The following is a 22,110-nucleotide window of genomic DNA, read 5'->3' as shown; positions in this document are numbered from 1 at the left end:
CATCCATAAAGATGCGTGGTTATACCATACCAATCCCAGGTAGATTGCAATAAGTCTTTTCTAATCGTACCTATCAATTTGAACTCGGGGGAGTTTTACTTGTTGAGTTTTTGATATCAAATCATCTTGAAACATGAGAAATCCACTTATGGAGGAGCTCTGATTTCCCATATATCACCCACACAGGAACCAACCTTATTTTCCATCAATGTTATTTGGTTTATTTCATCGAATAATAAAGGTGGTTCCATATGTAGTAAAGTTTTCTAGCTATCATGCTATCCCTGTTGGTTGCTCGAACCTCGAACATTAAAACCCCTACCATGCTTTACTTCGTCAATGTGATTTGAAATATTTAAAATTGACCGTTTGTCACACTGAAGTGAACTTAAATTTCCGTTGCTAGAGTACTCAATTCCTCACAGCGTGCGGTATAATTTTCTTGCGTAGATCCCATTACCTTTATCCCTTATCTGTATCTATTATTTTTAACTTAGGATTAATTTTACTCGTAAAATTTCTGTGATCAAATAATTGGAACTTGTTATTTTCGTCAATGAAGAATGGTCGACTTTTCATACGGCTCCCACATGTGACCGAGTAGTTTTCCGAAATAGATGCTTCTATTATATTTTCCTACAGCAAGGTTTGTTCATCTATATAGTAAAGTCATATTATAATCGGTTTCCGATTTATTCATTTGCGATGCTGGTCGCTGGGACATTTCCAAATTGAATTTCACCACCATATGAATTGAATTCGGGTACTGGTGACGATGAGCGCCTAAGAATCGGGCGGCCTCGGTTCGACTCCCGTTGGAGGTTTGTCCGGGCTCCTCTTCTTGCGACATGAGACCCGAGAATGACTCGACGAAAGAATGCACTCACAAGTTATGGTAATCGCTAGCAAGGGCCGAGGCCTCGAAAATGATCAACATCGAGAGTAACTGTGACGGCGGGCACTCTAAGCCGAGGTAGATGTCAGTCTAAAAGACGGCAAGGCAACTGCGCATCGATCGGCATCCTCCTATCTGTTCATGACATCGCTTTGTATCTTATCGCATTGTACATTGTGTGTGTCTTGTTCAGTTGAAAATATAACTTAACGATTACACTTAAACAGTGATGATGGCCTCACTCACCCACCGTAAAGGTTATTATATACTCAGATTACCGTATATATTGTTTGGTGTGAGTGAGTGTTGTTAGCAGGTACGTACAGTACAGTATACAATGTTAAAGTTAACTAACGTGTAGGGTTTACCTAACATCGCCATAGCACATGTCTACATCGAATTCTAGGCCCACTTACACTGTCACTGCTACTGCCACAAGGACCGGGGCCGTAATATTGTCTTCGATATTAGCTTGGTGGGTTACCCACATGGTTCCCCAGAAAATACCTCTGTAATATGGAGCCAAAAATGTACGGTTCCCGATTGGTTTCACCAGCTGGTTACCACAATTAATCTCACCTTGATACCTTGTGGTACCCAAGTAGGCGTGCTACCTGGGGTACGTTTGTTATTGGCGTTCGCGATTCTGTGTGCTTGAGTACTCTCTGTCATTATTACGTCACATCAACAAAATTATTTCCATATTTCTATCTTCGTTAACAACATTTACTGGCGTCCTCTCCTGATTAGAGTCAGTCGAAAAGCTTCGAGTGAAATAACTTTGGCAATATGAATATATTGTTTGTTGCTATCATGAGAGATAGCTCTTTAAAGCTTTAATAAATTGAGCAAATTAAAAATATGACGATATTGTTTAATGTAATGCTCAAATTCTGTAACCCGAATGACTTGTGTGAAAGTATGTCATCAAAAATCTCCACTTCTATTGGAAATGTACTGGATAACATGTATAGGTCAAGCATTTTCCCAATTACTCAGAATTGCTTTTCGGGTCGGATGTATAACACTGCTGACGTGAATAGATGTTTTCACGTTGTACTTCTGTTCTGTCAATCCAAGTCACGGTACAACTCAAAAGCACGTTTTCCGTCTCATTTGTCTTCGCGGAATCCATGTAACAAAATACACCCTGAGCGAATATGATAGTCCCATACAGCTGCTTAACTACGGAAGTTGTTATTTTTGAGTGTCATTTTTTTCATGGCTGGAATTGCAAAGCATTTTTCAGCAATTACCCTGCAAATACAGCTGCTGCTGCTGCTGCTGCTGCTGCTGCTGCTGCTGCTGCTGCTGTCATGTCATTTTTTTGCTTCGAGCTTGTATAGCCTCATCAACATTTCTGTTCGATTTTGTGAAAAGATAGCATACCCATGATGGTAACACACATTCGGCTACCGCTATATTTGTTCGAAATTAATTAAGTACTAGAGACGCGTGCCTGCCTATTAGCGATGAGATATGGTATTTTGCCTGTCCTTATGCTAACAAGATATGCAATTTTCTATCGTATTTTACGCTTTTACTTATTTCAGAACCAAACTAACATTAAAAATACTAAAACTCGATAATATGAAGCCCAAGAAATAATTTGGGTACTATTGATGGTGAGTTCTTATCTTCGTTGCGTTGCGTCGATGGCAGACGATGTAGATAAATTAGGACCCTGGTAGCATTCACGCCTTATTTAACGATCAATTACAGAAAAATGATTATTATATTTTTTATTAAAGAACAGAATGTAGGCCGCTGTATACAACTACCAGCCATCGAATGAAGTCATTAAAATTTTAAAGATATATTGAATTTGTGTTACTATAGTCGTTACTTTGCTTACGATATCGCAAATGAAATGTTAACCGATAATTTATACGATCGAAATGCTGATATACAACACCTGTACAGAAATTCGTATACCGCTGTTATACTATATTTGCAGTATGAAGTGTCAATCTATAAGTCTCAGCGCAGGCACAATGAGATTCGAAATATACAAGATGTATCTACTGCAACTGCTTGAAGTATATCCAACTCCAGCTGGTATAGACTCGTAGAAGTTTCGAACTCATGCGATCAAACTGAGTATCACCCTAGGCCCAACATGATTCAGCGGTAAAATGTTTCCGTTTTTGCTGCTGGGGTCTCATCGTTCATTCCCGGAATGACGTCGAAATCGCAAGAACGATTTTGTGACGTCTTCTTCCGTGCGCTCCTCTCGTAACAATCTTGAGTTTAGCGTTTTGTTGATTAGCGTGCCGATTGAGGCCTTCAATGCACCGAAGGAATGCGAAAAAAACCAACACGAATCGCGGTGATAAAACCACAACGAGGACATAGGATGCTTCACAGTTCCAAACCTACCCGTGTGGTATGCACAATGCACATGCAATGCGAGATGACGTGCGGTTATGTTACGCATTGTATATTCGTTGGTTAGGGGTTATCCATCGTGCATCGGTGAAATAATTGATCATTCTGTATGTCATATTAATAACATGATTTTGTGCTAAAAAAAAAGTCGTCTTCGTCTCAATTTCAGATGTACCCCACTTATTTTCTCGTTTTCCTGACGGGTCTTGTCACGGCGCACAATGACGTTACAACATTTCAAGAGTTGGTATGCCAGCATTGTGCCTCCTTGTTGGGTCCTAGTGCAGATATGGGTGCCAGTCCAAGAGTGGGCAAGGCTGGTCCGATGGGAACTCCCGGCCCCAGAGGCCCTCCGGGAATTGGCTCCCCTGGACCCAGAGGACCGCCAGGAGACGGATTGCCAGGACCAAGGGGTCCACCGGGAGAAATGAATGAGACTGCAATACAAGAAATTGTAAAACAGGAAAGAGAACATTAAGAGAACATTAATAGCAACTCGGTTGTTGTTGACTACACAGCCGGCTAGCGCACTTACTTAATATATCGCCGAAAATAGTCTTACATATATTTCGGCAATGCATGGAGTCACGTATAGCAGACTGTCGACCATGAATTGACTCGTAAATTTTGTTTCAATTCAAGAGACAATCCAAATTTCTGAAACGCCAAGTCAAGTCACGTGATTTTTGTAAAGTGACTCGAGTCAAGTCAAGTCATACGAAAAAGACACTGTTCTGAACAGGAGGTGATTGCATGCCCGAATGTTGCGAGACATCATCTTTGAGGGTGCGATGTTAGGCTGATTATTTGGAATGAATACAAAACGGAGCGAGAAACTCTTAATGATTATAACTCATTTCGCTATCATAGATTTCAATATTTATGACATACTATCGTTTGGTAATAGGTATATCCAGTCCATGTTTCCTTGGATGCCTAAAAAAAATCAGTACACTTACTGATCTACACTTACTGTTAAATAGTAGTCATTTGTACTTCATAAACTTGCAGTTCATTTATTGTATATGCAGTATTATCGTGGAGTAATGGCGCACAGCGTTGATTTTGCAATCCGTTAAAATGTTCCATATACAGAGATCACGTTTTCTCAAGTGTTTTTAGAATTCACTCATTGGCCCACAGAAACTGACAGGTTTGTTTTTCATAGTTCGAACACCCGGAATTCTCCAATGCCAACGCTAAATAATGATATATATCTCATATAATGCTATGCATGCTAGGTGCAGGAAATATTTACGGAGGTATGAGATATAGAAGTAAATTATTATTCTAGTATGATCTTCCGAAATTTCAAAATAATTATCTTACGTTGTCACAGCTCTGCAGCTATTTCAGAACCAAACAAAGACAGATCAGGATTGGGTGGTGAGTTATATTGTTAACTTGGAGTTACACATATAATCAACACGTGCTCGAAATATCAAGAGCAACATGAACAGACGTTTCCACATTAGTTACTACTCAAGTACACATATAATTGAGTCCATAAATTTTACCCAATTACAAGTAGAAGTAGCAATTTCCAAGACATGACAAAACTATTTCAAGAGAAATTAGAAACTGAAAGGTCAGAACTTTACTCAAGTAAATAATTCCAAAAAAGTAGATTTGGTCGATGAGCCGCATAATTTTTGCAGGATACACCGTGTACATCGGTTGAAGAGCACCAGTCTAAACCACAACCACTTGATGAAGAGGTGTAAGTAGGCAAAATCTACCGGAAGTCATAAAAGTAGAAGTGCTTTTTTACATTCGTTAAATCGAAGATGTTACTGCCAAACGCGTGCTGAATGTATGACTTCACTATGTTGAGTCACCTGAAATATCGATTGGTTAATTTTGGATAATCTCGATTCCGACTTAGACAACATATACGTACATGACCGGTATAAGACACGTCCGTGTTAAGTTGAAATTCACGGGAATTCATCTTTGCAGGACACCTTGATAAATTTAATCTACCCAGGACACTATAGAAAAGTAATATTCTATTATTTTCCATACGAGCAACATTTTATCCGGTAATTGGTGTTACTGGAAATATTGGCATTTCGCACAGATGAAAACACAGCCTCTGAAACGGGTCTGAAAAATCGTACGTCGCGAGAAATCCAGGTTCAAAATAAAGCCAATGTAGCAAATCATGCCGTAACAGCTAAAGCTACAAGTCACTGTTTCCCTATTCAAGTTAAAATCTTGTTTCTTACCAGGTCTGTGCTTTCAACTGTTATATGGCATACGCTTCCAAATCCTATTTCGTAAAATATTACAACCAGTGCATGTGATCGGCAGTCATCCTCACTCATAAACGAACTTATGTCAAGTGATGAATGATGAGACTGAATGCCGATATTTCAACAAGATATGGAGCACTAAATATTTTTTTGCAGCCGCGAATCGATATTTTTAGTTTATGGCGAGAAACGAGCAGGCCTCCGAGCAGGAATATAATTTGATTCGGGAATATGAGAAAAATCGATACGAAGCTAGCAAAAGAGCAAGGCTATTTTACTAAGCCACATAGAGCTGGGGACGCAGCCTAATATTAACGCATGCACTTAGCAGAATGTCTTGACATTGTCATTCATCGCTTTCAATTTTGAAATAAAACTGCCTGCCGCAGAACAGTGAAAATCTTTTTGTCTCGGCCCGCCAACGTATGTTCTGCTTCACATGGTGCCCGACGGAAAAACTTAGTGCACACCAGAGTTGGATCAATTACATTATTTCAGTTCAATTACAATTACAATTACAATTACTTTCATGAATGTTTCAATTACATTACAATTACTCCATGCTAAAAATATCAAATTACAATTACAATTACAATTACTCCTTGCATGCTTCAATTACATTACAATTACAATTACAATTGCTGCTGTTGAACATGTATTTCGTGGTCACGTGTTGACAAAGCACCAGCACATATGAAGTTTCGCTGGATATTTTTTCAGCCACAGTTCTGCTTCCAGGTACTAGTGCGGAGCGAGTCGACCAATTCTTCGGTCCTACTCCGATCCTGTTTTTCAATTCTCTGGTGCGGCTCCGATCCGAGTCCGGCCAGACATGATAAATTCCGACCGGATAACCAATCCGGTTCCGGTCCATGCTGCGCCCTACACGGTACGATGGTTCCGTGAATTTATAAATATGGCTCGTTTATTTTCGCACTGGCTTGGCGGTCACTTGCCTGTGGTTGGTTGGTAGTTATTTAGTTACAAAAGTAATGCTTATCAATAAAGATTCTGGCCATATAAAAATAGTATTGATCCGGCTGCGGTCAAAATTGAAAAAAATTAGGCCAGATATCCAATCCGGCTCCAGTCCATGCTCCGCACTACCAGGTACTCCGCAACAATAAAGTTGGAAGCTTTCGTATTTTCATCAAAATTATTATTCTGTAAAGTGGCGATCAGCATGAAGCATTGTTATAAACTGCTATTATATATTGTATATTTTCGGTTGCCATATACAAAGTTCTTTTTTTGGTTAAAAGTTACTAGGAGGTACGGAATTCTTTGTGGTCACATAAAAGTAATATATTTTAATTTTTAGGTTATTTTATTATCTATGATGACGTCGTCACGATTGATTCTCGAACAATCCACACGGTTTCGAAACTCAAGTGTTTGTCCGACGCATACTGTATGGACGTCATTGCTAATCATAGAAACAATAGCAAGATCTTCTTCCCTCACGTAATGAGCGGTACGCATGCGCCGTACACGCAAAGATTGGTACGACGAGACATGGACGAATATCGGGCAAATGTTTCTTCAGGTGTTTCAGCGCCGCATGGATGGATCTGTAGATTTCTATCGGGGTTGGAATGATTACGCTATTGGATTCGGAAACAAAGATGGAGAATTATGGCTCGGTGGGAACATAGGCCTACACCGCTCGCAGTTCCATCTCGTATTGTTCGGTCTTTACGTATTGTTTCAACGATCCCGTGGCGAGGTAGCGTATGGTAGTATAATCCACAACTGCTACACCAATGAGTTCCGGGTTCGAGGTCGACCGAGGTCGACTCCAGAATTCCTATCTAAGTGTTGGAGGTTTGCCTAGGCTCCTCCTCGCCATCTGATCCGTGTAACTGGTGCCTCATAAAACTAGAAGTTGGTACCCTACAAGTCGCCAACTGCGGAATAAGGATGAAGAGAATTGGCCTAGTGTAAATGACCGTAGTATTTGTCAAGCACATTGAATACTGCAGTTGACTGTGTCACCTTGAATTGGACTTAGGATTGTTATCCCGATATATACCTCGACAACGTACAACATGTGTCATATTATTGCCCAGCTATCGTTACGCAATGTATGCCGTGACGTCATTTTATCCGTTTGTCAAGTAGCCTACTTCCGCGAGAACTGAGAAATACTCGCAGACTCATTTATAACCGCTACCCTAACAACGTCTTTATTTTCTCTAAATATACTCCGTGTTTGAGTAAACATCTGTGCATAGAAGAACTCGCAAACCTATATATATAACCGATATTTATAACCTAATATATATCGGTCAGTTACATTGTTACTACAGGAATGCCGCCAAGCCCCCCTATTGTTGCAATTAGGGTTACATTTAAAACAAACGGTGTTTTAAAACACTTTGTTTAAATTATGTTTTAAACAGTGTTTTAAACAAAAGCCTTTTTTGAAAAATTGTGTTTTTTTAAGTTGTAAAATTATGCGATAATTGTGTAAATACGTTCCAAAAACCATATTGTACGAGTATACGGACAATTCCCACTCGATAAAGCCGACGTATATCAATATGGGATGGTTGGATCCCTCAAGAGTCGGCTCAACATTAATAGTACAGATATTTCGTCACAGGAGCTATATTTACCCTTTATTTTCAATTGTCAATTTCAATCCACTATGATGTCACAATTGAATACTCGTGACGTCATGGCTTTAAAAAAACATGTATTAAATTGGGGCCTTGTTTTAAACATGTTTGTGTTAAATTGATTTTGGTTTTAAATGCAACCCTAGTTGCAATACCACAAACAAACAAACGACCCCGTCATCGGGAGTTGTAAGCATGCCCTGATCGGACGTGGTGGTTTTATATTGCCTCCAGAAGGGCTATACACCCCGAAGAGGAAGGATAGATGCTTAACTGCTGTTACAGACGGAGCGAGCATGCTTACTGTCCACTATGATAATATAATCTAGCCGTGTCACCCCGAGACTGTATTTATTGATTAATTTGAGCATTCCCGTACTTTTCTTTTATTTGACGTGGTACGTGTCTGTACTTGAGATACGCTCCGCTCACTATTTCATATTTGAGATTCACAGATTAGGTCAGACTAAGAATGAATGTCTCGAAGTGAGATAAATAGGATGTTATTTAAAAAAGGTATGTACCATCGGAATGCATTCTGTGTTTTTGTGATTGTGCCACAAACATTATAATCACAGTCACTTTCTTGTTTTGATCAATGCATTGCCCGACCACCGTTTAATGTTTCTGATATGATTAATAATTCGTTACGCTTTGTAAAACAGTGACTATATAAACCTTTGAATGTACTTCGTGGCCCACATGCAGGTATGCTCAAAATATAGAAACGATTTGGGTCATTGTGAAGTATAAACGACAAATAAGGAGTCCATTTCAATTGCTACTAAGTCGAGACGAAGTTTTCGGGGCGACTATAGTCCCGTTAGTTTACATTATTCATAAGCATGGCAATTATTAATTGTTGGAATTTGTAGTTTGTACGGAATATATAGTAACAGAAATCCCATAATAAGCGGTGATTGTTTGATATATTCTGATGGACCGGCGGGTCAGTATAGTCATGAGATACGAATAGGACTCTCTGCAAATACGCTGTGAAGCAGAAAATGAAAAGTCCTGAGAGTACTGATGTTAGTAACTCCAAAAAGTTGATTTGGTCAAGGGATTGCATATTCTTAGTATCGCAGGTGGGCTACTTTTAGCTGAAATTCATGAAATTGATAATTTACAAATAGCCGAGGGCCGTCCCCTGGAAATGCTCTCATGAGCCACCAAGGTCCGCCTGTCGAGAACGACTGTTGTAAACCTCTCTAATTTAACAGGACTTGAAAAACTACACCGGCTCACTAAAATTGGACAGCATGAATTGCGCATAAACATGATCGAAAGCGATGGAACGTATTGGACAGCAAAGTACAGGTTGTAATATTTTTTATTATATTCAATATTCACAGTATGACTGGTAAATACGCATATAGTCCTACGAGTAACATGTCCCATAAGGAAAATGTCGAGATTGAAGTAAACCGCATCAAAGCTGTCATTCAATGTACGTAATATACAGGGTTGTCATGACTCGATTCGAGTCCGACTCGAGTCACGATTTTCTGATGAGTCGACTTGACTCAAGTCATTTTCTCAAAATACGGAAATGACTCGACTCCACTGACTTTGGACTCGAGTCATTGCGCATGACCAAAGTTCCCACTGAGCTGCGCCAGTGCACAGTGCTGACACGGTCTCTGCGCACAGAAAATCCGAAGTGATGATCTGCTTTTTAGTCGTTACGCACTCGCGACTTGCAGACTCGTGAAAAATTAGAGAGAACATTGCGCATGAATCGCACCAAGTCATATGACTCGAGACTCAGACGGCCAAGACCGACATTTCATTGTAATTTAGAAGAACAGTAAAGTAACCACACTGTTGGTGGGCATTCGGTTTGAGACGTCGTCGCGAACGCACGTCTTTTTCAGCTGCTCAATTCGTAAAATATGAGAGCGTTAATTACCAGACTGATCAGTGGTCGAGGGTTGGGGTTTGATGGAAACATCGTCGTCGGAAAGCGTGAACTGGTACACGTTGCTACGGATTCACTAGGCAGTGATAGTGACAGCGACGGACGTGCAACAGCTCATGCTAAAGTGTCGGCTAAAGACTTTGCTAGTCAGCCGGCGACTCAGCCTTCTACTCGGCAATCCACGCCAACGAAGTCATCTAATAATGAAAACGCCAAACATTGTAGCAGTGGAATGAAAGTATTTGTATGGAGTGAGGGTGTTTCAATGAAACGTCTCCACCCGACTGTAGTCCATGGAGCATTCTTTGCGTTACTTGGCGAATATGAAGAGCCTCGTCCTCTCTGGTCGGGGGATCTCCTTGTAACTTGCAAGACTCAGAAGCAAATCAACGCATTTCTACAGTCCGACTGCCTGACAGATAAAGTCTCAGGCAAGTCAATTCAAATGAAAACCTCTCTGTACCATGCTAGGTCTTACACTGCCAGAGTGGTTATATTTCTGGGGTCCCACTTGACATTCCTGACGCGGAACTCCTTGACAGCTTTGGCGACTTTGGTGTCTCCTCCGTCAAGCGCCGTAGGATAAAATCTGTTGAAGGTTACGAATTGTGTTCATCAGTTCTCTTGTGCTTCCGCTGCGATAAGGTCCCTGAAAGTGTAACTTTCTCTTACCTCCGTTTCCATGGCTGCGCCGATGTCGATACTAGTCTAAACCAGGGGTCGCCAACTCAAAACGGGTCGCGGGCCACTTTTCAAATTTCGTAGCGGCCGCGTGCCGCATGAATTCAATATCGATATAAAGTAGGCAACCACGTTTTAAAACTCTATGTCAGTACAACGCTGTGCTACCTAACATAGTCGATGGGCATAGTGATCACAAAAGAAGTGATATTGTATTAGAATATCACCGTCATCAATTTCATTTTATTTTGAACTCTGAGCTGTGCACGATACCTTGAAACGATTTTTGGGGCTAGCGATATACGCTACTAGATGAAAGACCATCTCCACGTAAAGCTTGATCTTGTGAAGAAGCCCTAAGTCAGTGGTTCTGAAACCTTTTTAGACATGTCCCGCTTTATGATACTGAAAATTGTCTCTCCCCCCTTATTGTCACGTCACAAAATGCATCCATAGAGCTAGCAATCCGAACGGATAGTTTAATGGCATGGATGGTTATGAGTGTTGATGACAGAATTCTATAATATGAATTCGGGACTATACAAAGAGCAATAACTATAACTATGAACACGAGACAAATCGCGCGGAGCGCGAAAAAGTTTTCAGTTGACTTCAGCTCCGCGCCCACAAGGCGACACGCCCCACAGTTTCAGAACCACTGCCCTAAACCGTTTTCTAAGCGTCTCGGTCTTGGCAGTATTTCGGCCATTGAAGGTCAATTTCAGCATTTGCAAAATCTTTTCTTAGCTTTCTTCCGAAATCTCAAATCAAGTCGCGGGCCGCAAAATATGACCTCGTGGGCCGCATGCGGCCCGCGGGCCGCGTGTTGGTGACCCCTGGTCTAAACGACCGTCTCCAGGCATGTGTTATCAGCGCGGCTCGCAAGCACATCCTGAGGGAATGTCCGTCACGTTATCGTAAGAAATCGGTGCCTTGGTGGAATGATTCGTGTGAAAGAGCGGTCAGACGTAAGAAAGCAGCCTTCTTGAAAATGAAAAGGAGTTTCACCATGGCCGATATTATCGAATTCAAACGACTGAGATCAGAATGCCGCGAAACAATCATACATTCTAAAAAGGAGAGCTGGGAAGAGATCTGCTCTCGTCTCAACGATAAGAACAATTATTCCAAAGTCTGGAAAGTTGTTCGCTCATTCTCAGGAGTTCGAACATATCAGTCCATACCTCGAGTGAATGACGTTATAATATGTGGTGACAAAGCAAAAGCCGATGCATTAGCCGCACGATTTCAGTCGGTTAGTAGTGATCGCAATTACCCTGCCGAATTTCAAGCAAGGAAAAATGCCTTCGAAGACAATGTAAACTCTTACATCTCTAGTTCGTTACCGAATTGCGATAAACCACGCGTTTTCAGTGACTGAATTGAAAGGCAGCTACATCTAGTCAGGGTCAGGACAAAATAGGTTATCCGATGATGAGGCATTTGTCCATTATCAACACCTCATGGAGTAGTGGTTTACTACCTGAAAAAGTGAAGCGCTCTGTCATTTTATCAATTCCAAAAAAGGACAAAGATCCTTCCCTTGCTAAGTCCTCTCGACCCATATCTCTTACCAGCCATGTGTGCAAGATCATGGAGGTCATGGTAACGAAGCGCCTAAGATGGTACCTCGAATCCAATGGCCTCATCAACGATGAGCAATCTGGTTTCCGCCATGGGCGCAGTACGCTTGACAATATTCTTGGGTTACACGACAATGTATTAAGGGTATTCATAATTATCGGTAGTGAGTAATTGCAGTGTTCTTGGACATACAATCCGCTTACGATATGGTCTGGAGAAAGGGTCTTTTGTTCAAATTGACGAAGCATGGGGTCAAAGGTCAAATGCTAGACTGGATCAACAACTTTTTGTCAACGCGCTCTTTCCAGGTTTGTGTTGGGAATACCCTTTCTAACATACACTATCTGGAGAATGGTCTGTCCCAAGGCAGTGTCATAAGTCCGCTTCTCTTTGCGGTAATGGTGTCTGATGTTCCACCAATGACCGATTGCTCCCACGCATTATTCGCTGATTATCTTCTAATCTGGGATAGTGATTTGTCCATCTTGTCCACACGATACAAAGTTCCTTGAACGTCTTACAACGTTGGTGTAATCAGTGGGGCCTGATATTATCCAAGGCAAAAACTGTAGCAATGCACTTTATACGTAAGCGCAACATTCCCTCCATCTCACTGCATCTTGATGGTTCGGAAATCCCGTTTGTGGAAACATTCCAGTACCTTGGTGTTGTTTTTGACAGAAGACTGTCATACAAACCTCACATTGAATATATCTCGTCCAAATGTTGTAAGAGGCTCAACTTACTGCGAGTATTAAGTGGCACGAGTTGTACAGCCAGTCAGAGAACCCTTTTGCGCGTCTACCGTTCACTCATAAGATCTATTTTGGAATATGGTTTGCCTGTATACTTCTTTGCGCCTGTCACCCATCTCAAGAAGCTTCAATCCATCCAGAATAAAGCCCTTCGGATCTGTACCAAGGCAATGACCAGCACCCCAATACGTGTGCTCCAAGCCAAATGTCACGGGATGCCTTTTCATCTCTGACACCTTCTAATCTAGACGAACTATCATTGTCATATTTTGAATCAAGAGCCTGGAAATGAATTCGTCCAACATATCATTGAAGACAGCTGACATGAGATCTACAGTCTAACGAGACCGAACATCCGAACGTTCAATACGCTCACGAACTCGTCGCTCTTTGACGGCATCATATTGGACAAGTACCACTTCCTATCGATTACACCTTGGTTTCTGCCCCAGCCACACCTTGACTTGTCTCTTCTGCACGAGCCTTCTTCGCGAAATGTCTCGGAATCTTTCGACCAGATCTGTCTGAGTCATGTGGCCGACCAGTTTGTCGGATACACTCCAATTTATACCGACGGGTCAGGAGGATCAGCTTTTTATATTCCATCACTCGCAGTATCGGAACTCCATCCTTGCCCTAGCGAGCAATCTGTTTTTTTTCTTCCACGGAACTGATTGCGATTCAACGGGCTGTCAACTGGATCTATAGAAGTTCTCTAACGACGGATAAGTTCCTGATCATGTCCGACTGCTCCACTGCTGTATCGTGAATGCGCAACTCTAATTTACGACCCCACTACAGACTGGTTGAGGAAATTCTCTCATCTCTTCTCGAATTACGACAGCGAAGGATCGATGTGGCATTCTTGTGGATTCCAGGGAACGCCGGGATCAGCAGAAAAGTGGAAGACGACCGGCTAGCGAAAACAGCCTCTTCCCACTCATCCAATATCGGCCAGGAATTGCCGATGTTATCAAAACACGGGGTGCTGAAGATCATCCAGCGGCACTGTCTGGTTCTATGGGACGAAGAATTTCAAGCATTCGACAACGGATATCATTATAAAACTTTTTAATCCATCCATTGCGAGCAAACCGCCGGCACGTAGAAACCGCGTAGATGAAAGTATCCTTCTTCGCCCTCAGTCCAACCACTGTCATCTCAATAGCAATTTGTTTAGAATGAATAGGTTCAGTGGAATCTCCACTTTGCTCTCTTTGTCGGTATCCGGAAACACTGCTCAAAATATGATTTCCATCGTACTTTCCACATTGCTCAATGTGCTGAATTGAATGTTGATTTTCACTTTGAAATTCTCCTCATCGAGGATCAAATCATCCCTCTTACAATTGAATTTGTGTTATCCTGCAACCATTATTTGTCAAAAGCCGTTTTGTGAATAGCCGTGAATGTTTTATTTCCACCGCTCCGGAATTTCATTTTTTTTTGGCCTTGATGTTCTTTTGTTTCACTGAAATGCTTTTATTTTTAAATATTATGTCCATCCAATATGTATGCCATCATTGACTGCTTTTCATTTCTTACTCAATTATTGACCGTGGTGCAAAAGACCAACAGGTGAAAAGCGCCAAAATTTTCTTTTAATAAACAACAGCAACAGCAACACTGTTGGGATTTCGTCTATTGGTACTGGGATTGAAAATGCGACCAGAAACTTCTAAAAGTGAAGAAGATTAGTATATTATAAATGCTAACCATTCGATATCACCAAACTGGACTTGAATCAAAACTATAAAAGTGAGATTGACGTGTGACTCGGATCCTTGTGACTTGGTTACTACCCTGAATATATGCATGGTTTGTTTATGGCAAGGTCGATCTTCTGTGCATCCATGGTTACTTTCGTCGTTTCCAAACCCACTGTGTTCGGTACCATAGCCAATAAGTGACACGCGCACCACCAATATTGTCACAATGGCTTTATCATGAAAATTTTCCGCCCCTTGTATTATCATACAACAACTCGGTCTGATGTCTGGCACTATAGACTTGTTCGCAAAGCTCTTAAGATCGCGGTAAACATTGCCTCTGTTCAAAACATATTGGAATTGCTTATACGTACCAGACAAAACTAAACTAAAATCTCCTTTCGTCAGACAAATACGATTCATATAATTCGCATTTCTTCGCGGAGCTCATTATTTTTGTATGCGGGTGTCATTTGCCCCGTGTGGCCTCGGGTGCGGGCATAGGACTATTCGGCGACGGTCATTTCATTATCAATATCGAACGCTTTGGCATGCGGCGGTTATTTCATTTCAAGGTTTTATACCCTTCAATCATTTTAGAAGCGTACTTCACGGAGCCACATGTTGCCCAAAACGTTGTATGTTTGGGTGCATCATAACTTGGAAATACCCAGAGCAGAAACGCCGGTTCCAAATAATCGCGCTCCCACATACTGTACCGAACGCAGCCTTGAGTATAAAGCATTCCAACGGCCACATACGATATTAGGATGTCGTTATCTCATAATCTCTAATACGTTTGGAGTCATCGCTGTATATTAAGCAGATTTTGCATTTTTATCGATATATTTTTGGGCGGTACCCACATTAAAATCCAGGAATTCAGTTCCACTAAATCGCTCGAAGCGTGGAGAAAATTTTCTGGATAATATGCCACAGAAGACTCTATTTTATGTTAAATTTTGAAATACATTTTGGTCACCTTCGAGAATATTCAATTTTCAACACTTCTGTTTCGCTTTTTGCAACAAACACGGTTATAACATGTTGTGTGTGTCAATTTATTCGGCGTACCATGAAAAATCATCTCGAGTACCCCAAGTGACACGCTGCCGTCCCCTGGACTAGGCGAACTCGAATAATATTCTTCCCTTCGACAATACCGAGATGAGAAGCGTTTCGTAGTCAGACCAAACCCTTGCCCCGTTTCCATTCTCATTCCGATTACCACCAGATGTAGGCCTACTTCTAATACAATGCGCCGCACGAGAATAGGCTACCTGGCAACAGCTACACCCGGCCATTCCCAAAATTATTGAATTGAAAACTGCGCGGTTTAGCGAGTCCGCTCGGAGTTGTCTCTCGCATGTCGTCTTCGAATACGGTTTGAACTTCAAGTAAAATCGAACATGTTACCGTGCTTAATGTTACCTCATAATGCTATAAATTGCGGAACTGGGAAAGTATTAAATCAGTTTAATATTTTACGTTTTATTTCTTTTTTCAACGAACAAGCCCTCAATAGTTTGCATTTCACCAATAAAGTATAAAATTGCAATATATCCGGCGGACCGGAGGTTGAGAACCATTGACCTAACTTATTGTCGCGACGTACGGCCTTGATATCATATCAATATTACCTCACTATCGACGAGCCTGTCTGTATTTTCTTGTAGCCATCCTGAAAATTATATATTTGGACCTTGAAGTCCTGCTACGGGTATTCGTGGTAAGTAGCCTAAGTGGTCGTTCGGAGATATATTGCTAATATGAAGCCTTAATTTACGAATTTTTGAATCCGTCAAATAACGCACATTATGCGGTATAATGGGTCCATATAACCAATTCCATTACTGAGATTATTTCGCCAATCGCGGAAAGCACGATATACCTTCGAAAATTCCTTGTCAAATTATTTGGATTCCATACCAAAATAGTCTTCATAAGTAGAGTCAATCATCTGTTATATATGCCTGCTAAATAGTCCCATATATTGGATGTGCAAGGGATTCAATCGGTAATTACTGAATTCTTCACACAGTATGTAGACATGGGCTACTGTGTAAAAAAGTAAATGCATGACAAAACATTCACAGAAAGCGGGATTTTCAATATCTTGGCTACTACGACTCAATCGATAGTTATTTGATTCCTGTTATGCTTGGTATTAATAGGATGCCAACACGAAAACTATCTACTACTTGTTTACAGCAATTTCAAAATCGGCCCGGCATCCGACTATTACAGACTTGAAGTGGGCGGATACTATGGAAACGCAACTGACGCAATGGCCAAGCCGACAAATTCTGGAGCCATTTTAAACGGACAACAATTTACCACCAAGGACGCAGACCACGATAATTCTTCTTCTAATTGCGCAAGATCTCTTACAGGAGCGTGGTGGTACAAGAATTGTGAATACTCCAACCTCAATGCACTGTATGGCTCATCTAACATGAGATGGTACGGTACTGACGGTCGAACCAGGCTTCCCAAATTCACGGAAATGAGCACACGTCCAGTTCCCATGTAACAGTAAACTAGTATAGTCATATGTAGGCTATTTGATTTATTAACAATATGTATATTGAGAGGTTCATATTGACACCTAGGTTACTCAACTATTGAATTCATCTCATCCGATCAATGTATCTTTGTTTTGTCTATTCGTTGAGTTATACCCGGTGTAATGTTATTCTGTAATCGCCATATATCACGTGATTGTTCCTAATTCATTGTGCTATTGATCGATATTTCGTGTTACCTCCTTTATTCGTGTACTATGCTGAATGACCGTGGTACAAAAGGCCGTCAGGCGATAAGCGCCAAATGTCGGGTTAAATAAACAACAACACCAACAACAACAAGCCGGTGAAATAAACAACAACAACAGCAAGAACAACAACCCGGTGTAATATCTACGTGAGTCGCTTCGCTTCGTGGTGGTGCCACAATAATATTGGGCGGGCGGTGATACGATTTATGTCAATACGCCAATCTCAATGGGCCGCATGAATCTAATCTGAAATGATATGGCACTGAGCGTCACTCTCGCAACGCGTCTCAAATTAACGGGAATGAGCACTCCAAACGTTGCGATGTATGGTATAGCAATTTCTGACACGTGGTATATCTTATATTTGCGATACGATAAAATTATATTTAGATACCATGTGTGTATATGGCTGGGTTAATGACTAATTAATAATCAACTCCGATTTATATGTCTCGGTGTCTCTCTCAATCTGTGGAACTCGGGTACATACTGCGCCCCCTTGAGGCGTTTAGCGATACGGAATGGAAGTAGGCGATAGCTATAAACTGCGCGTTTGAGTGTGTTGAGAGAAACGGGGTCGATTTTTAGACCAGATGTGGCGCCGATTGACCCAAAAATGTGAAAGACTCTCTTGTCATTTTAACTGATAACAGCATATATTTCGGTGTCAGTACTGTCGTATAAGGGTTAACTACCGTGAACATATGCAGGGATCTTCGCCTTCTCAAATATATTTATACTTAGTCGCTCAAACGAATCATCGCTCCCCACGTGGTGGGTTTAAAGACACGTGCCGTGGGGACTGATGAGACATACAGTCCAGAAATGGACAACTAGAAAATTTACAGGTTTTCCAAATTAGATTAGAATTAGAATTTGAGCTACACAAGTTTTTCGAAATTAAATTGGGATTAAAATTAAAGCTACACTGCTTTTTTTCCAAATTAGATTAAAATTAGTATTACGGAATTCGGAAATACTTGGAAGTTGAATGAAATTGTGAATGAGAAAGAAAAAGGCCTACAGCAAAAATCAAGTTCGGTTCATATCCAATCAGTGTGCATTCCGATAAGCGATAAGCATGAGAATGGTTAACGTCTGTACACCAAGCTTGGCTCGATCGTGATATTTCTTGTTGTATTTGTACATTTTAAATAAAATATTACTTTTTTTGTGGTAACCATGTCCATCGCCCATCATGTTACTGAGTACGGCGTTGTACTAACGTAAAGTTTTGAAAACGGGGTTGCTTAACTGTGTGGCCTACTTTGTCTCGATATTGCATTCTTCCGGCGGCCGCGGCCTCTACGAAATTTGAATAGTGTCCCGCGATGCGTTTTGAGTTGGAGACCCCTGCACTATACAATTCTACTGAATCGCTGAAAACTCTTCCCGGAGGAGCTAATGTTGCAATCATGCCTACGAGTCCTCGAGAAGCCGCCTTGATATGAGGAAAATTATTTATCTTTTTCCAGTGACTTAAAATATCACAGTCCATGCTGAGCATGCTCTCACGGTCTGCTGTGAAATATCTTCCATTCCATCGTCTCATATATTTTCTTCGGTTAGATCTGAAGCAATCACCCTATTTGTGCTTGATGTAGATGTAGATGGAGCACGAAGGTGAAGAAGCCTGTGTTACCTATCTTTTTTTCTTTGCTGCTGTTCTGTTTGTGATCGAAGCTATGAAGAAGGTTGTTCAAAGATTATAAGATATTATGCTAGCATGGCTTGGCTGCTTGGTACTGGATTCTCTGCGCGAGAGGGATATTCTTGTTACCTCGCTTCAAAATGCCGCGGGACAAAGAGGAATTTTCCGGAAAACAATACATTAGATTAGAATTAAAATTAGAGATAGAAACATTCAAAAAGTTAGATCAGGATTGTAATTAGAGCATAGAAACATTTCACTCATCAGATTAGAATTAGATTACTGGCATTTGCTCTAAGTAATGAAATTAGATAATTAGAATTATCTAGTTGTCCAAGTCTGATATATACAGTCTTTATGGCTCAAATGACCCAACTTTTATTACGTTGTGTTTTAATCTAAGTTATAGCAAATGAACGAAAATTGTTTGTTATATGGATATACCTTGAAAAACTCGAATGCTGACTTATATGATGGTTTGAAGCTCAATTTCACGACAAATATTCTATATATTGCTCATAAATCGACGCAAACTTCAATTGTGTGCGAATAGGGAATCAGCGCATGGAAGCGGTGCAATCCACAAAGTTGTAATGACGCAAAGCTTGCAATATATCAGCATTTAAATATATTGAAAAAGAATATAATAAATTAATGCCATCAAAAAGTAAGTTGGAATTCAAATGGCTAATGTGTTCGTTTAAGTTATGTTGCCCTAGAAATGAGATGTTTATGAAAGGAAGTGTTGCTATTAAATAAATTATTTATCCACTGTATAGTGTACACGTACATCTTGGCATCGTTCTGTGACACAATTGATGGTACATTCCACACACATTCACCAGGCATGGGATCACCTGTGAATTCGGCGTGTTGAATTCGACACTTGGTGAATTTGGCAATAGTTGTTATTGTTGTTGTTGTTGTTGTTGTTTAGTAAAAGAAAGGATTTGGCGTTTATCGCCTGACGGATTTCGGTACACGGTCAATGACATTGTACACGTAGGAAATATATCTAAATGAAGTTAAAACACTCAGGGTCATAAAAGGCGGTTACACGATAACACAAATCAAATTTCAGAATAGCATAGCACACTCGAATTACAAATTTTGGATGCACGATAATACAAATTCAACGGCATAAGGAGTTATACGAGGATCAATGAGCAAATCGGCAGTACAAAAATTCCCGTGTAACTGGGCACATTTATCGATAAGAAATCTGCAGTGAAATTGATATTTTGGACAGCTAATTAAAAAAAAGATCCACGGTTTCGGGGTAGCGATATGAACTGAGGAAGTCTACTATTCCCATTTTAAACAAATGGGCGCGGCAGTGACCAAATTTCAAGCGTAAAACGACGTCATCTAAATGCCGGTTTCAATGATCAGGGGTTGTGCGTGCCTGATCATGATCGCGCAACGCGCGAAAAAAATTCATAGATTGAATTATGTCTATAATATCGGTAATTGTATATACTGCCAATAATTTTTCATTGTCTCCCAGTCCACGTGATCAGATTTACTGGTGGAGATGAGGGAGGTGCTGACTTCACATAGCAAGCGCAGGACTATTCCGCGCCGCGGAGTTGATGTTTCATGGCACGCCGAACGATTTTATAGGCCCGCAAATTATTATAACCAAGATATCAAAATTGAAAAAGCTCGAAAGTGACCCAACTTCATTTCGTAAACCAACATAAAGTGGAGGCTTTTGAGGCAGATTTTAATTGTCTGGCAAAAATATTACGCGCTTCGCGCGATTTAGTGGCATTTCGTAATGTACTGAAATAAGCTCAATCGTATTAGCAATTATGAGATAATGGCATCCTAACATCGTATGAGGCAGTGATGGTGCTTTATTCTAAGGGTGTGGACTGTGCAGTCTGTTGGTGCGAGACTATTAGGAACCAGAATCATCATTCTTGAAGACAATAAGACATATAACATTTCAGGTAGCATGAAAATCATTGATAAAATCTTGAAAATGAAATATTCGTCGCATGTTGGCCAAAACGATCAATATTGCTATGTCCAGGCACCGAAATGACCGGCGCCTAATAATGCTGTGCCCGCACTCTGAGCCGCACGCAGCAAATAATGAGCCCCGTGACCTACGCTAGTTGGAAATCCTGTTCGTCTCAGGAAATGAGATCTTCTTTTAGTTCGTCTGATACGTGTAAGCGATTACAATATATTTGCAGCAGCGAAAATATTTACCACGATCTATATAGAGCTTTGCAGACACTCCAAAGTGTCAGACAAACCTTAATGTGATATAAAACCGACTTGTGTGATACGGGGGAGGGCGCATTTTTATTTTTAAAGTCATCGCGTCGTAGCCTTGGCGCACATGTCACTTATTGTATGTGATACTGAACTACCCAATACACTAGACTTGGAAACGATCAAAGCAACCACGAAAGACACTTTGGTCCTACAATGGTGTGGACACAAGGAAATCTCACGGTTCCCTGCAATTGGGGTAGGTCATTTTTTCCATTCGATCAAAGGCAACTTACGGCACTGTTTCTACCAGTGGTTCCCAATCGGTGGGGAATTCCCCACTGGTGGAAAATTCAATGGTTTCTGGTGGGGAATAGACGCATTTAGGAAACATTATATACAGGATAGTCTACATATTTACGGGGACACATGATCGATTACCGTTACAAGCAGAGGGGGTCAGTAACGAAGTACTTCTACTTTTTGGAAGGACTCAAGTAGTTTTCCTCTACTTCTACCTCTTCTTCTACTTACTCAAGTAGATCTGATTTTCTCCACTTCTACTTCTATTCCATAATATTTTGTGATCTACTTACTTACTTTTTTGCTATTTTCAGTTTGTCAAGTAGAAGTAGTTTAATCCCCCAA

The 22,110-nt window shown here is 40.8% G+C and overlaps 1 protein-coding gene across 3 annotated transcripts; it reads left to right on the top strand.

Annotated features, from left to right (window-relative positions):
* The first annotated feature begins 4,252 nt into the window (after positions 1 to 4,252).
* LOC145434141 (ficolin-1-like) lies at positions 4,253 to 17,352 on the top strand. Of its 3 annotated transcripts, none has more exons than XM_080311456.1 (4): positions 4,253 to 4,669; positions 7,085 to 7,181; positions 9,383 to 9,479; positions 17,021 to 17,352. In XM_080311456.1, the coding sequence occupies exons 2-4, from the start codon at positions 7,100 to 7,102 to the stop codon at positions 17,340 to 17,342; spliced, it is 501 nt and encodes a 166-aa protein (XP_080167582.1). In that variant the 5' UTR covers positions 4,253 to 4,669; positions 7,085 to 7,099; the 3' UTR covers positions 17,343 to 17,352. The 3 variants fall into 3 exon arrangements, with proteins under 3 accessions (XP_080167582.1, XP_080167581.1, XP_080167583.1); XM_080311455.1 differs by having other exon boundaries at positions 7,085 to 7,264; XM_080311457.1 differs by lacking the exon at positions 17,021 to 17,352 and adding an exon at positions 13,979 to 14,195.
* Positions 17,353 to 22,110: the final 4,758 nt, after the last annotated feature.

The sequence above is a fragment of the Botryllus schlosseri genome, chromosome 2 (assembly GCF_051294905.1).
Source record: "Botryllus schlosseri isolate E-star chromosome 2, Bs_hap1, whole genome shotgun sequence".
Taxonomy (NCBI): domain Eukaryota; kingdom Metazoa; phylum Chordata; class Ascidiacea; order Stolidobranchia; family Styelidae; genus Botryllus; species Botryllus schlosseri.
The sequence above is the reverse complement of the archived record's forward strand: the minus strand, read 5'-3'. Positions and strand labels throughout refer to the sequence as shown.